Source organism: Suricata suricatta, chromosome 13 (assembly GCF_006229205.1).
Source record: "Suricata suricatta isolate VVHF042 chromosome 13, meerkat_22Aug2017_6uvM2_HiC, whole genome shotgun sequence".
NCBI lineage: Eukaryota > Metazoa > Chordata > Mammalia > Carnivora > Herpestidae > Suricata > Suricata suricatta.
The window spans coordinates 14,777,565-14,791,584 of record NC_043712.1 but is presented as its reverse complement, the minus strand read 5'-3'; the positions used below and the strand labels follow the sequence as shown (position 1 = coordinate 14,791,584).

The 14,020-nt window shown below is 44.3% G+C and overlaps 1 protein-coding gene across 1 annotated transcript in view; it reads right to left on the bottom strand.

The window, feature by feature from the left end:
* Positions 1-14,020, bottom strand: part of BRINP1 (BMP/retinoic acid inducible neural specific 1) — a 172,896-nt gene that overhangs the window by 57,376 nt on the left and 101,500 nt on the right. Inside the window, exons 3-4 of the mRNA XM_029920697.1 lie at positions 8,764-8,954; positions 909-1,078 (exon numbers count right to left, since the gene is read on the bottom strand). Coding sequence (XP_029776557.1) covers positions 909-1,078; positions 8,764-8,954 — 361 coding nt within the window. The remainder of the gene's footprint in view (positions 1-908; positions 1,079-8,763; positions 8,955-14,020) is intronic.

The window sequence follows — 14,020 nt, the reverse complement described above, 5'->3', positions numbered from 1 at the left end:
TCTAGATCCACTCTATTCAATGTGGCTATCTAAATTAAAACTAATTAAATGAAATAAACTTGCAAACTTAGTTCTTTGGTAGCCGCATTTCAAGTGCTCCATAACCCATGTGACTAATGGCTACTGTCTTGGCCACAGATACAGGGCACTTCTTCCATCTTGGAAGGGTATATATTGGATAGTACTGGAGCAGAAGAATACAGGTCAGCATGTAGCAAGTGTCCTTTGCTGTAAGTAACACTTCTATCAGAACACAGCCACGCTCATTTGCTTGCATATTGTCCATAACTAATTTTTGTTGTACAGTTGCACAGTTGAGTTGTAGCAACATTGACCATATGACTGACGTGCAAAGCATGGAATTTGTATTCCCTGGCATTTGCAGAAATAGCTGAGCCCTGGTCCAGAGACTAGAATTCCAGTCCCTGTTAGGGTATTCTCGCTGTATAACACTAAACAAAACATCTTTAGTGCTTAAACCTCAGTTTTCCCATCTGTAAAATGGGAAGGGGCGAGTAAAGAGATGGAAAACACAGATGTTTAAAGAATTACTGACCTAGGCATCAGGAAGCTGCCTCTCGCTGGCTCAACGAAAATTATTTAGCCACTGAAGCTTTCAGTTTTTTCACCTAGAAAGGGAGTCTAAAACTCATCTATACAGGAGAACTTTATGAGTAAATGACAGGACTGTTGATAATTGTGCCATGACCGTAGCCAGAGCTGCCCCAGTAAATCAGTACATGTGGTCACCCCAAGGACAGTGCTCATGATCTTACAGGGCTCTCAGCCAGCAGGGTTGGCAGGGGGCACTGTTGGTTCTACGGGCACAAAGCCAGAGGCTCTGAGCATACCTGCATTGCAGTACTGTTGTCTTAAGAACCTTCTGCCCACTCCACCGTCAAGCCTACCTTGATGGCTCCAGTTGATATCTGGATCTCATGGAGCCTCCTCATGGTGCCGTCACGGTCGACAAAGTAGGACGATGCAAGCTGGTGCAGAGCTTCAACACTTTGCGTGGCGTTCCCTGACTTCCTGTCGAGGCGGCTTTTGTCCATGTACATGGTCAAGGCCTCCTCCCCTGCATGGAAAGAGAAAGAAGTTCAGGGAGCGAGCCTATCAAGCTTTGGGGTGGGAGGAAAGGTCCCCCAGGGGCCCGGATGCTGAAAATAGCCTTGAACTTCCCACTGACTTTGCCCAAATTCCCTTCTGCCTCTGATAATCAAAAGCACAGGGAAAGAGAAACAGTGCAGAGGTGGCTGTAAGCACCATGCTCTGTTAGGACAAGGACCATGGAAAGACTCTTAGCTGTCAAGTCCAACCTCTACCAATCCACCACGTAGGTCTTACCAGTATTATCTCCTCTCTTTCTGGAGGCTCAGACTCTCCCTTTGTTAAATGATGGATTTCCCCTAGATGGTCCTTTCCTCCTCTTCACCCAGGCCCCCCACTATCATCTCCACTCCTTTCTTCCCTCCCTTTCTGTCTTTCTCCTGCTGCTGCCCCTTCCTGGACAGATGCATGGATGGACAGATGAATCCACAGATGGTTAAAGAGGTAAATAGATACAGAGAGAGAAGACATTGTTTGAAGGCAAGGAAAACTGCCTTAAAGAGGGAAAAAACTAGATTTGTGGGATCAGTCAAGTCACACACCATCTACATTAACCAGCACCCTATCCCTTGTACAAAAGTCCAGGTCTGGGATTATAGTAGATAGTAAAGAGTTAATGCATCAGTGTTTTTTAATTCAATCAATAAATATTCGCATTACCTCCATAAGCCAGGCACTGTGATTCTGCGAGTGCAATGGACAGGAGGTTACATCCGGTGGGGAGGGAAGGTGGCAAGAAATTCAGGCACAGAGAGGGGGTTCAAAAGAAAGGAAGAGAGAGCGGGGTGGAGAAATAGCAGGAGATGAACGCACAGACTCATGTATTTTAATCCATTAGGTTTCCCGTAGTAACTCGTGCATAGATGACTAACAGCACTGACTACTGGTGCCTTTTATTTTGGAGAGCAAGATGTTTCACCAGAACTTCAGAGAGAAGTGTCCAGAAATGCTTGCTAAACCAATCTGACCATTAGATGTCTGGTTTCACCATCCATGAACTGTGAACTTGGGGAGGTTTCTTAACCTCTCCACTCATCAGCTTATTCCTTAACACAATTAGGAGAAGAATGGCGCCTACCCCACAGAGTGATGCAGAACCAGTTAATTAATACTTGTGAGGTCCTTACAGCAGGGTCTGGCTCACTGTAGTAATCAAGGTCGCTTAGAGTCCTAGTGAAAAGCGGTCTCTGGGACGAGCCCTCCTGGACTGAACTAGCTGCGTGAGCAGCTACTTACCCTCATTATGCTTTAATTCCTCCAAGTGCAAAACAGTGGTTAGGGCTGTCATGGGATTAAATTCGCTACCTGCATAAAGTACCTGAACTCTGACCGGCACATAGGGAGTATCACGGGGGCCATTACTTGATGACCACAAAAGATCAACTGTATGAGGTTTATCCTACAATAAAACAGGATAGTCAAAGAACAACAGCCTCAAGTCTTTCTGAGGAAAAAAGTCTGATATCTAAGATAACTGTAATTTTTAAAGAATGCTGATTGCTTTTCAGATTAAAGAGAAAAAAACAAAGTTGCTTTCAGGAGGATCATGATTCTCCTAGAAAGGCTGCACGGTGCTCACCCACAGACTAATTCATGTGCCTCAGATCCCTCCATGACTGCTTCTAGTACTGAGTTCCATTGCTGTTCACGGTTCCTCACAGGCAGCCTCCAGTCTGTTCACAGCTGTCTCCCTCCGTGAGCACTGTCCAAACCATTCCTCCCGTCTCTGTGATTTATCGCTGCTGACTTTCCTCCCGGGCTCTTCTCAAATGCTTCTCTCTGCTTAGAATGCCATCCTGCTCTTCCCCTATCTGACTGTTAAAATCCTGTCCAGTTTTGTCACTTTCTCTTAGCCCTCCCTCCTGTTCTTGACCTGGCATACTCTTATACACTCCTCAGAACCCACGAGGGCATCACCTTGGGCATCTCCCACCACGCTCTCACCCCAAGGGAGATGTAATCACCTTCCTTCTTTCACTCTCTACCATGGCCATTCAGTTTAGCTCAGCACGCATGCACTGAGCAGTTTGGTAGCCACTCGGGGGACAAATAAATAAGACATTATCTTTGTTCTAGAGTTACCAGTGACTACCAGTATGCTGTCCAATATGAGAGCCACCACGCAGGGTGGCTTTTGGGCACTTGAGATGCGGCCAGTCCAATCTGAGATGCACTAGATGCAAAGGCCACAGTAGCTTTCCAAAATCTGAAAATGCAAAAAACTTATATAAAATACATCATTAATAGCTTACCCCATTGAGGGCACGTGGAAATGATAATATTTTCAATATATCATGTTAAATAAAATATATTGTTAACATGGATTCTCTTTTTTTTCTTTACTTTTAAAAAAGTGGTTGTGAGAAAATCTAAAATGGCTTATGTGGCTCACACTTCTTTCGTTTTAAAAATTTTTTAATGTTTAATATTGACAGAGAGAGACAGAGCACGAGTAGGGAAGGGGCAGAGAGGGAGGGAGACACAGAATCCGAAGCAGGTTCCAGGCCCTGAGCTGCCAGCACAGGGCCTGATGTGGGGTTCAAACCCATGAACTGGACTGTGAGATCATGACCTGAGCTGAAGTCAAACACTTGACCAACTGAGCCACCCAGGGGCCCCCTCACACTTCTATTTCTTTCTTTCTTTCTTTCTTTCTTTCTTTCTTTCTTTCTTTCTTTCTTTCTTTCTTTCTTTCTTTTTTTCTTTGATGAAGTGGAGGGAGGGGTCTGTTTTATTTATTTATTTTTTAAAATAGTTTATTGTCAAATTGGTTTCCATATAGCACGCAGTGCTCTTCCCCACAAGTGCCCTCCATGACCACCACCTCTTTTCCCCGTCTATTTCTAATTGGAGGATGCTGCAGCAGGGAGACAGAGACATAAGGGGGCCATTTCAATATACCAGATGAACTGCAAAAGTAGAGGGATACAGACAGTGGAATGTAGCCCAGAAGAAGGGTGCCTGCAACCCTGCGGGGAATGTGGAATGGTGCTCTGACCTCTCCAGCCACAACCCCGCCACTCTCCAGGTAGGCTCTATCCTGCACAAATGTGCCGTTCTATCATTGTGGACACTCTGCTTTTCTATTTTCTCCCCCTTCCTGGCTAACTTCTACTCATCCCTCAGATCTTACCTAAGGCAACACCTCCTCTGGGAAGCCTCCCCTCAACCCCCCACTCTTTACTTAAACTAGATCAAGAACTCTAACCATGTGCTTCCTGTCTCTTTTATTTCTCTTTTATTTTGTGTATATCACCTATCACGTTTCCTGGTGATTACTTGCTTAATAGCCTATCTCCTTCATTAGAGGAGAGTCACAGTGAGGTCAGGGAGTCCCTACGAGGCTTTCATCGTTTCCTTGTCATTGCCCAGCACAATACAGACCAGTATTATGTGCTTAGCAAATGACCAGAGTGCTCATGGATGAATGAATATATATGGAAGTGATCCGACTCTAGAGTATTTATTGCGTGATGCATCTGTTTCAACTATGAGACTGAAATCTCCCCATGAGAAGACTCATCATCATCAAAATTAATCTCTGGGTTCCACGTGCCTAGAGGTGAGTTCAGAGTAAGATGCTCACGCTTGCACTTGCCCACGAAGTCTCACAGGTAATGCAGAAGGACATGATTTTCCATCCTCTAGACTCCACAGTGACCTGAATAGATCTGACTTTTTATACAATGAGACAATGAATTCCAGGATGGTGGGGAGTGGCCTGGTGGAACAAGGACCTTATGGATTCTTTTGTAATGTTCTGGATGCTTCTCCTGGGTCAGATGAAGAACAGATGTTCAGGTATCATGGGATGGAGAAATGGATGGATGAATACATGGTGGATAGGTGACTGAATGGATAGATGAATAGACGGATGGGCGGAGAGGTAAATGGTTAAATACATGAGCATGCTGGAAGTTAGAGCATATTCAGAGGAATAGATATTCCAAGTGCGGCCTCTCCAAGGGGCTTGCAAACAAGAAGGTAGAACAGGCCCAGCTCCCTTTGGACTGAAAACTGGCAGAAGCAAGCCTTAGATCAAGAGGGGTTAATGGGCTTCTTGCTGCATTATTAAGACTTAATTTCTTGTTTATTAAGAGAATGCTCTGTTTAGAGTTGCTTTCCCATTTGGGCATTCCTGCAAATTGCCTCTTCACCCCACACAGGTCTTTCCTCCGTCTCTCTGTTCTCCAGGGAATTTGCCTCACTCTCTGTACCACACCCGAGGGGAACAAAGCGGGACTCAGATGTGCAGGGGATGGGGGAAGAGGCGGCAGCCGATCCTTTCACCTTCTGAGTGTATGGGGGATACTGTTCTTAAATGGGGGAGGAAGATGGCTGGACGTGGGACCCTCTGGGATATCCCTCATCCTTTCTTTTTGAGTTCCTGTGACTATATTCTCAGCCTTGCTCTCAGCCCAGGGGAGCTTCCCGAAAATGCACGGTGGGGAATAACAAATATCCACACAAACATACACACAAGTACAAAAACATAAGCCCTCCCGCCTAAACAGATATTCATGTAATTTACACACATTCACATGCATGTGCAATCTCACACACATATATGTGTACATTGCACCTAGAGACATGAGCCCAATGTATATGCACGTGTGTACTGCATATGCATGCATGTCTGCATGTAGATGAACTTGCATCCAGGTCTAGGTAGGGACTGATGCATATCTGTCGATGTAGGTAGGCATGCACCCCGATTCATGCCAACTCAACCGCACATATCACACAGGCTCCGAGGTGTTTCCTTTGGTCCAAACCATGATCTTCAGAGGGCGTAAGGGAAAATGCTATCTTATCCCTGTATCCCTGTGGGTCATTCCAGACCCCCTTTTCCCCCCTTTCCATGAGGAAATCGTTCACACCAAGTGTTTTATGAGATGAATCAAGTTCACTAACAACTTGAGGAACCCATGGAAATGCTGCATGTCAGCCTTCACATTGGCTGCTCTTCCTCGCTCTCACTGCCTTTCCTTCCTCTTCTCTCTCTCTCTCAGGAGCCAAATAAATGCATTTACTTGTCCTATACGTGACAGTTTAAGAATCATCTTTTGTTGTTTGAGTATGCCCTTAGGAGCTCACCTGACACCTCCAACAGCTTATCAGAGCATTTCTTCTAAATGAACACGGTGTTCTTAGGAAAAATTACAGAGAATAACATTTTCTGCACCTTCTTGTATTTAGGCAGGAAAAGTGATATCCAGACAGGAAAGCGAATTTCTCAATGTCTCCTATTCACCTAGTGAGTGATAGGAATGGGCTTGAATCCCAAATCCCCAAGCTCCTTAGCCCCACTAAATTACCATAATTATAGTAAGAATAATAAAACAACACCAGCAATAGCAACAATCTGTTTGGTGCCAAACACTGTGCTCAGCACTTTTAATGCATCGTTCTATTTCATTGTCACAATATGCATGAAGAAAATGCTCTGTTATTTCCCATTCGAAGAGAGGAAAGCACAAAAGTGCTGTGGACCAAGAGGCAAGACAGGAACCCAAGACACGCCAACTCCAGGGCCTGACCCTCCATTCACTACAACTCACCCCTTCCCTTTGTCTCCCATCGCTTGCAGAGACTCTCGTGAAACAATTTTCCACGAAAAGTAAATGAAATGATGATGTTATCAGGGGCCGCATGCAGTGTCTGCCACACTGTGTTTAATCAACAGTAAATCTTTTCCCCTTTCTGCTCCCTGCCCCTCCACGGTGAGGGCCAAGGGCACAGTTAGGGCCTGCTGTCCAACACTGGAACTCAATCCAAAGCTTTGCATATTTTAAAATGGTGTGCTGTAAAAACAGAAGAGGAACAAGGCTCTGTGAATAATTCACTACTCCGCCTTGGAGAAATTAAAAATATATTTCACAGCAAAGAAAGGTCTCTGTTATTTGGGATTTCCGAGGACTCGGACAGAACACAGCTTCTAATTAAAGAAGAGAATGGATTGAATTTATATATATACATATATATATATACATATATATATATTTCAAGGTGAAGAAATACGTATATATTTCAACATGGAAATTCAACGGTGGATAAATTCAAGGAAAAGGGGTGTAGGTTAATGAAACACTCAGTGTAGAAGTGATTTCGTTTTCATTTCACAATAAAATATAGTTTATGCTACATGATTTAACATTCAAGTCCTACTTAATATTTGACTAGCATCAGGAAACATTTACATGCTGGTTCACTGGTTTGGGCGTGGGTGGATCAGGGAGGTGAATGAGTTGGTTAAAGAAATAACTGATGTTGAGTAAAAAAAAACAAAACATATGCAGGCTTTGTGGACAGAAAGCCCAACTTTAGGGTAAACTGAACTGTGTCTGGTTTTGTTTTTAGTTTAAATAAATAGAAAACAAACAAACAACAACAACAACAACAAACCCTTAGCTTTGTCACTTACTAGCCACACCTCTTCTGCTTCTTGGCTTCCTTAGTTAGAGAATGGAGATGATTTGACTTCACTTGCAGATTTTGAGGACTAATGGCAATGTACAATGCCTACTATGGGCAAATAATACATATAGTCTCTTCTTACAGTAAGAATGAATGGATTTGCCCAACCTCCCCTCACACCCCCGTTTCCATCAAGTTCCTAATCTGGGCTTCCTCACAATGTAGACTACCAGCTCAGCCTAGGAAGCACCTCCCCTGTGCCTCTCCGACTCTGTCTAGTTATATCGCTGCTTCTCCCACAGAGTCTGTCCCAGCCACTCCAGCTCCTGGTGCTCCCCCTCTTCTGCAGGAGAAGATCGAATGTTATAATTATACCCCTGTCCACCCACCCTGCCTCCAGCAACACGCCATTCTTGTTTCGCGGGCAAGGGCCATATCTAAATGCAACCTCACAGCCCCCTGAGCAGGAAGCATGGTGCTCCCCCACCAAAGAGGCTCTCTCCGAATTTAGTGGCCCTCGTCACTGTGGCAGAAAACTGATGTTCAAGGAATTTTAGCTCCTAATATAAAATGCATGTCGGCAAGAACCATACGCATCAAAATACAGTAGTCTCTACCATATCCCTGTCTTCTGTTTTAAAAAAATTTTATACCATATCCCCCTCTTTCAAAAATTTATATCCTCCCTTTTATCCTCCTCTCTGAAGGGTTGGACTGGATGGGGAGGGATAGGTAAGGTAAAGCCATGTCGAGCAATTAGTCTGTTTTCCCATTAACTTCCTCCAAGTCCATATAAGATACAAATAACACCCTATTTGTAAAATGATAACCTCAAGTTATCAGTCCCTAAAGCAGACTTAAATAAACAAAGGCAACTCTCTAAACAACATCTGAAGCTTAATTATTTCCCCAGATTAGACCACATTCCAAAGGAACTAATACAATAATCAGATTAAGCATCCCTGATGAATTGAGCTAATTCCAAGGTGAAGCCACAAAAGTTAGAATTTCCACAAAAGTTAGTAAACTCAAGTTGGACTGTCCCAGGGAATGGAACCGAGTGCTCTGATATGACCACAGCAACCAAGTCAATTTGGCTTATCTGGCAACACGTGCTTTGGAGTGACATAGAGTGGCAGAGATGTTAGCTTGGCTTGGCTCCTAAAGCATCCCAACCCCTCCAACCCAGAACCCCAAGGCATGAACAAGGCTATGGCCCAGTGGCTGCCAACCTACCTCCCAAGGTGGCAGAGATGAGGAGGTGGGTGCCGTACTTTTTGATGATGGTATCGATGAACTGCTGAGTGGTGGGTCTCCTGCCAAGCAAGCGGATGCTTCTTTGAAACTCTGGCATGAGGGGCACTGGATGGCGGACCAGGTCTCTCCTCTCGATGGCTGTGTTCCTCACCTTCCAACGGGCAAACTCCCTGGGCAAGAGACAGGAGCAAGATGCCTCAACTTTCCACCTCTACCCCCAAGGCAAAGTCTTCCCAACCATCCCATCCAGGGCAATTCTTTTTTTTTTTTATGTTTTAATTATTTTTGATACAGAGAGAGACAGAGCATGAGAGGGAGAGGGGTAGAGAGAGAAGGAGACACAGAACCGGAAGCAGGCTCCAGGCTCTGAGCTGTCAGCACAGAGCCTGACGCGGGGCTCGAACCCACGAATGTGAGATCTGACCTGAGCCGAAGTCAAAGGCTTAACCGACTGAGCCAACCAGGTGCCCCCGGGCAATTATTATTAACATTTGTCAAATGATACTTAGATCTGGAGCTCTCAATTCTCTTCAGCCAGCAAATATTTACTGAACAGTACCCACTGGGATACTGTAGCGGGCCAGATAGACATGGTCATGTTCTCATGTTGCTTAGAGAGCATCAGGATACAAAAATCATTGTTGCCTAGCTGCTTATCCATGTTTCCCCCTAGACGGTGAACCATATCACAGAGCTGGAATCTTCTTAGGCACATGCTACTTGTTACGTGGTAGAATTCCTAAAAATTGCCAGCTGGGTGAATAAATAAACAAATGAGTAGATGGAGGAAAGGAAGGGAGAAAGAGAGGGAGGAGACAAAGGCTCTTCCACAATGGACAAGACCTAAAGCGCAAAGCAACTTGAGCCCTGCTCTAAGACGATTCCAGAATCAAATAATCAACCCAGAGCTCAGTGTGATTCACACTTTTAACATGTATTCGGTGAGCAGTCACTGTTATTACTGTAAGAAATAAAGCTATATTTGGAAGACCATGTGGGAGAATTTCCACTCTTCCCTTCACTAATGATGGAGGTGATCAAGACTGAAGAGCCTTAAACCCAGGGGTCTGCTCAGGATCTCACTCCGCTTCTTGCAAACTATGTGGTGTGATCCTAGGCAAATCATGCCACTTCTCTGTACTTATGTTTTTCTTATCTATAAAATCCAATTAATATTATCTACTTCTCATTGCTGGTGCATAGATTACGTGAAATGCAGGGTGTGAAAATACCTTTGGAAACTGCCAGGTACTAATCCAATGTGAAAGATAGTTTTATAACTATATTTTTTCACACATTCCCAGACATGAAAATCATTAAAGGTTCATGGATAGTGGATAAGAAGTATGCAAACGGAATACAAGTAAAAATTTGAAGGGCCTTAGTTCAGGTTCTTTGTGCTTTAAGGTCAGACACGATAAATGATGGGAACCAGAGTTTAATGAAAAGGTCCCTTTTTCCTGCCACAAGACGGGAAAGATGAATGAAGGAAGGAGAAGCTGAACCAGGGGTGGGGGGTGGTTGGGGTCACCCCAGAATACACCCCTGTAATTAATTCAGTGGTGGAGTCTGACCCCTGAAGCAGAGGAATGTGGGTCTGGGAAAAAAAATGCTTTCAAATTGGAATACATTTCCAAACCTCAGAGCTTACGGTCTGTGCCTGCTTATGGAATCTCTTTTCATAATTCACGGCACTGTTCAAATTCTAAATAAAGTCAGCTCAGAAGTACTTATCCAGTGAATCAAGTATACTCAATGAACCCTTGCAGGGCACCTACTAAGTGCAAAGTATGATATCTCCAGGAGGGGATAGACACTCCACAGTCACACGTCCTTAAGAGGCTCATGGTATGGCAGGGAAGATGAGCGTTTCCAGGTTGTTGTAAATCAAGGACTACAGGACATAGAAGAGCACAGACTTCTCAGGTCCCTGGGAGAAGCTTCAGAAAAGAGGCCATATCTGAACCATAGTTCCAAAGTCCACATGGGCTTTTTAGATAGGCAGAAATGTGGTTAAGAGCAACTATCTCCATGGAAGGAAGGGCAGGTGCAGATTGGGGGATGCACAGAGGTCTGGGAAAAGCTGATACAAGAGAGAGGGGCCTGAGGAAAGGATCAAGAAAGGAGGAGATGGAGAAAGTGGGAGAGAGGGTGGGACTTCCGAGCAGGCTGAGGAGAGTTTTTATAGGTGTGATGAGTAGGTTATGACATGACCCCCATGACCCCACACGGTGGTGTTCCCACCCCAGTGTACTCAATCCCCTTTGCTTGAGTGTGGGCAGGAAGGCACCCAGCCACTTGCTTCTAATGAACGGAATGTGGAAGCAATGGAATGTTACTTCCAGGAGTAGTTTACAGAAGATTTTGACTTCTGTTTTGCCTGCCCTGTGTGTGTGTGTGTGTGTGTGTGTGTGTGTGTGTGTGTGTGACTGTCTGTCTCTGCCATGGTGTGAGATCCACAGGGTCAGGACTCCAGGAAGCCTCTGGCTGGCAGCTTCTGAGGAATGGGGGCCTCAGGGGGACCTGAATCATAACAGCAACCACACGGGTGAACCAGGAAGCAGACCCTTTCCAGCTGAGCCTTGAACCCACTTAACACAGGTTGGAGACGGCAAGAGTGCCTAGCAAAGCCACACCCAGATGCCTAGCCCATAGAAACTGAGGTAATAAATACTATTGTATTCAGTCACTACATTATGGAGGGAATTTGCTACTCGGCAAGAGATGACTGATAAAAACCAATGAGAATCATCAGATATTTCTAAGGAAAAGAGTCTTTCCTCATTAGCTTTTCCCTGAAATTTATAAAATTACATACACATGTAATTATTAAGTTATATCTATATATAGAAACACTCATACTTCAGTAAACAAATATGTGTAGATACATATATGTACATATATATAATCACTTTCATTTATAACTTATGACCTTAGATGACTAACTTTTGTCGTGAATATGGCTACATTTCTCAAAATTAATGTGTATTTACTTACAAAGAGGTGAAGTAATATGTCAAAAGTCACACAGATAATTAGTGGTAGAGCTGGGAGTGGAAAATTGGTATTCCAATTCTTATATCAGTCTTTTAATATGGATACTGAGAAGTAAAATGTGAAAACCATAGATCAAATTATATCAAATTACAAGCCCATGACTCAATTCCTTCCCTCCCTCCTTCCCTTCCTTCCTTCCTACTTTCCTTCCTTCCTTCCTTCCTTCCTTTATTCCACAGCCTCTACAGTCAATCTGATACCCACCAGCTACCCATCCAGGGCCTGCCATCTTGGTTGCTTCCTTTAAAGAATTAGGGAGAATGCTGATGCTGAGTACCTAGCTCCTTCCTCACTGGGTGGTCCCAGGCCTAACTGGGGGTCTGGTAAGACACAGCCAGGAATGTGGGAAGAGCTCAGCAGCCGGGGGTATGATTACAAAGCACTGACTCTGTTCTAGACACCCCCTGTTTGGCATCACAGGGATCCTGACCCTGAGGAATTCCTCCATTTTCGTGGAAAAAACCCGCCTGTTTCAGGAAGCTATGTGACTATGCTGTGCTATTTGAAACAATAACTTTAGTCAGAGAAAGGGTCCCTGACCCAATCTGTACAAGGGGCAGAAGTGGGGGTGTCAACAAATTCTCCCATACAAGCTCAGTCTTGATGAGCACATATGGCCAAAGATAGGGAAGGGGGGTTTCCAGAAGAATGAACTCCATGTGTGAAAATGGAGGATGAGGTGATTGGCGAGGGAGAGGGGGTGTGTGTGAGAGAGATAGATGGTAAGAGGTAAAGACAGAAAGGTTGTCAGTGATCACACGATGAAGGGCTTTGTGGGGCAAACCATGTTATTAGGTTCCAGTCTAGAAACTCTGTTCTGATTGGCCAAGAATCAAGGGCAAAAATACTTGAAGAATGAATTCATGAGACTCTGTGGTCATCGTAGAAATGCTGGAGCAAAGACTATAATAGTTATAGGAATCTAAAATTTTATGCCTTTTACCAAAGCACACTGAAGTAAAAGGGCGTCACAGCACTTAGACTTATTCAGAAGTAGATTTAAATAGCATCAGAGCTGAAACAGTTGATTTCTGTTTTCAAAGTTTGGGCACCTACTGTTTTTCCAGATCTGAGGATATCGCAATAAACAAATTAGCTGATATCCAGGAGCTTAAGCTCCAGTGAGAGCGCACTGATCATACCAGCCAAATCTAAGGAGTCGAGAGGAAGAAGGGCTTTGAAGACGAATAAAGCAGAGGAAGGCAATCAGGATCCCCAGGGGTGGGGTGAGAACGCGGTTTTACATAGATAGCCTTCTTGATGTGTTGACAGTAAAGGAGAGCCCTGAAGGAAATGAAGAAGAGAGCATGGGGCCAACTTGTTGAAGAACGTCCAGGAAGAAGAAAGAGCAGATGTAAAGGTCCTGAGGTAGAAATGTTTGCCAGGTTTAGGGGACAACAAGGAGGCAAGCCTAGATGAGTAGATAAGTACCGGAGAGGAGATAAAAGGAAAGGTGAGAAGAGAAAAATAACATTAAAATGTAGGGTGGAGTAGGCATAGATCTCAAAAGGCTATGTTGGATTTGGTAAAGATGTCTTATTTTTAAATTCCAAGTAATGTACAGAGTCAAAAGAAGGTTTTCAGCAATGACACAATCTGAAATATGTTCTAAAAGAGGAGCCAGAGAGTAAATATTTTAGGCTTTGCAGCCGTAAGTTATCTGTCACAGCTACTCAGCTCTGTCCTTGAAGTGTGAGCAGCTACAGTCAGTACATAAACAAGTGACTTTTGCTGTGTTCCAATAAAACTTTATTCATAAAAGCAGGTGGTGGGTTGGATTTGGCCCACAGGGAGTATGGCCCCTGTTCTTTTTTATTTATTTATTTTTTACTTTTAATTTATTTCTTTTGAGAGAGAGTGTGCAGGAAAGGCAGAGAGAAAGAGGGAGAGAGAATCCCAAGCAGGCTCCGCACTGTCCGTGCTGAGCCCGATGCGGGGGCTCAAGCTCACGACCATGAGATCATGACCTGAGCAGAAACCAGAAGTCGGATGCTTAACTGGCTGAGCCACCCGGGCGTTCTGAGTCCTGCTCTGAGAGCATACTCCTTTCATAGAAGTTGTCAAACCCAACTCACTCAACTCATGGACAGGAAAACTGAATTTCAGAGACATTAAGTTTCTTGCCCCAAATCACAGAGCAAATGATTGGCAGGGCTGAAATTAGACCCTAGGGCTCCTG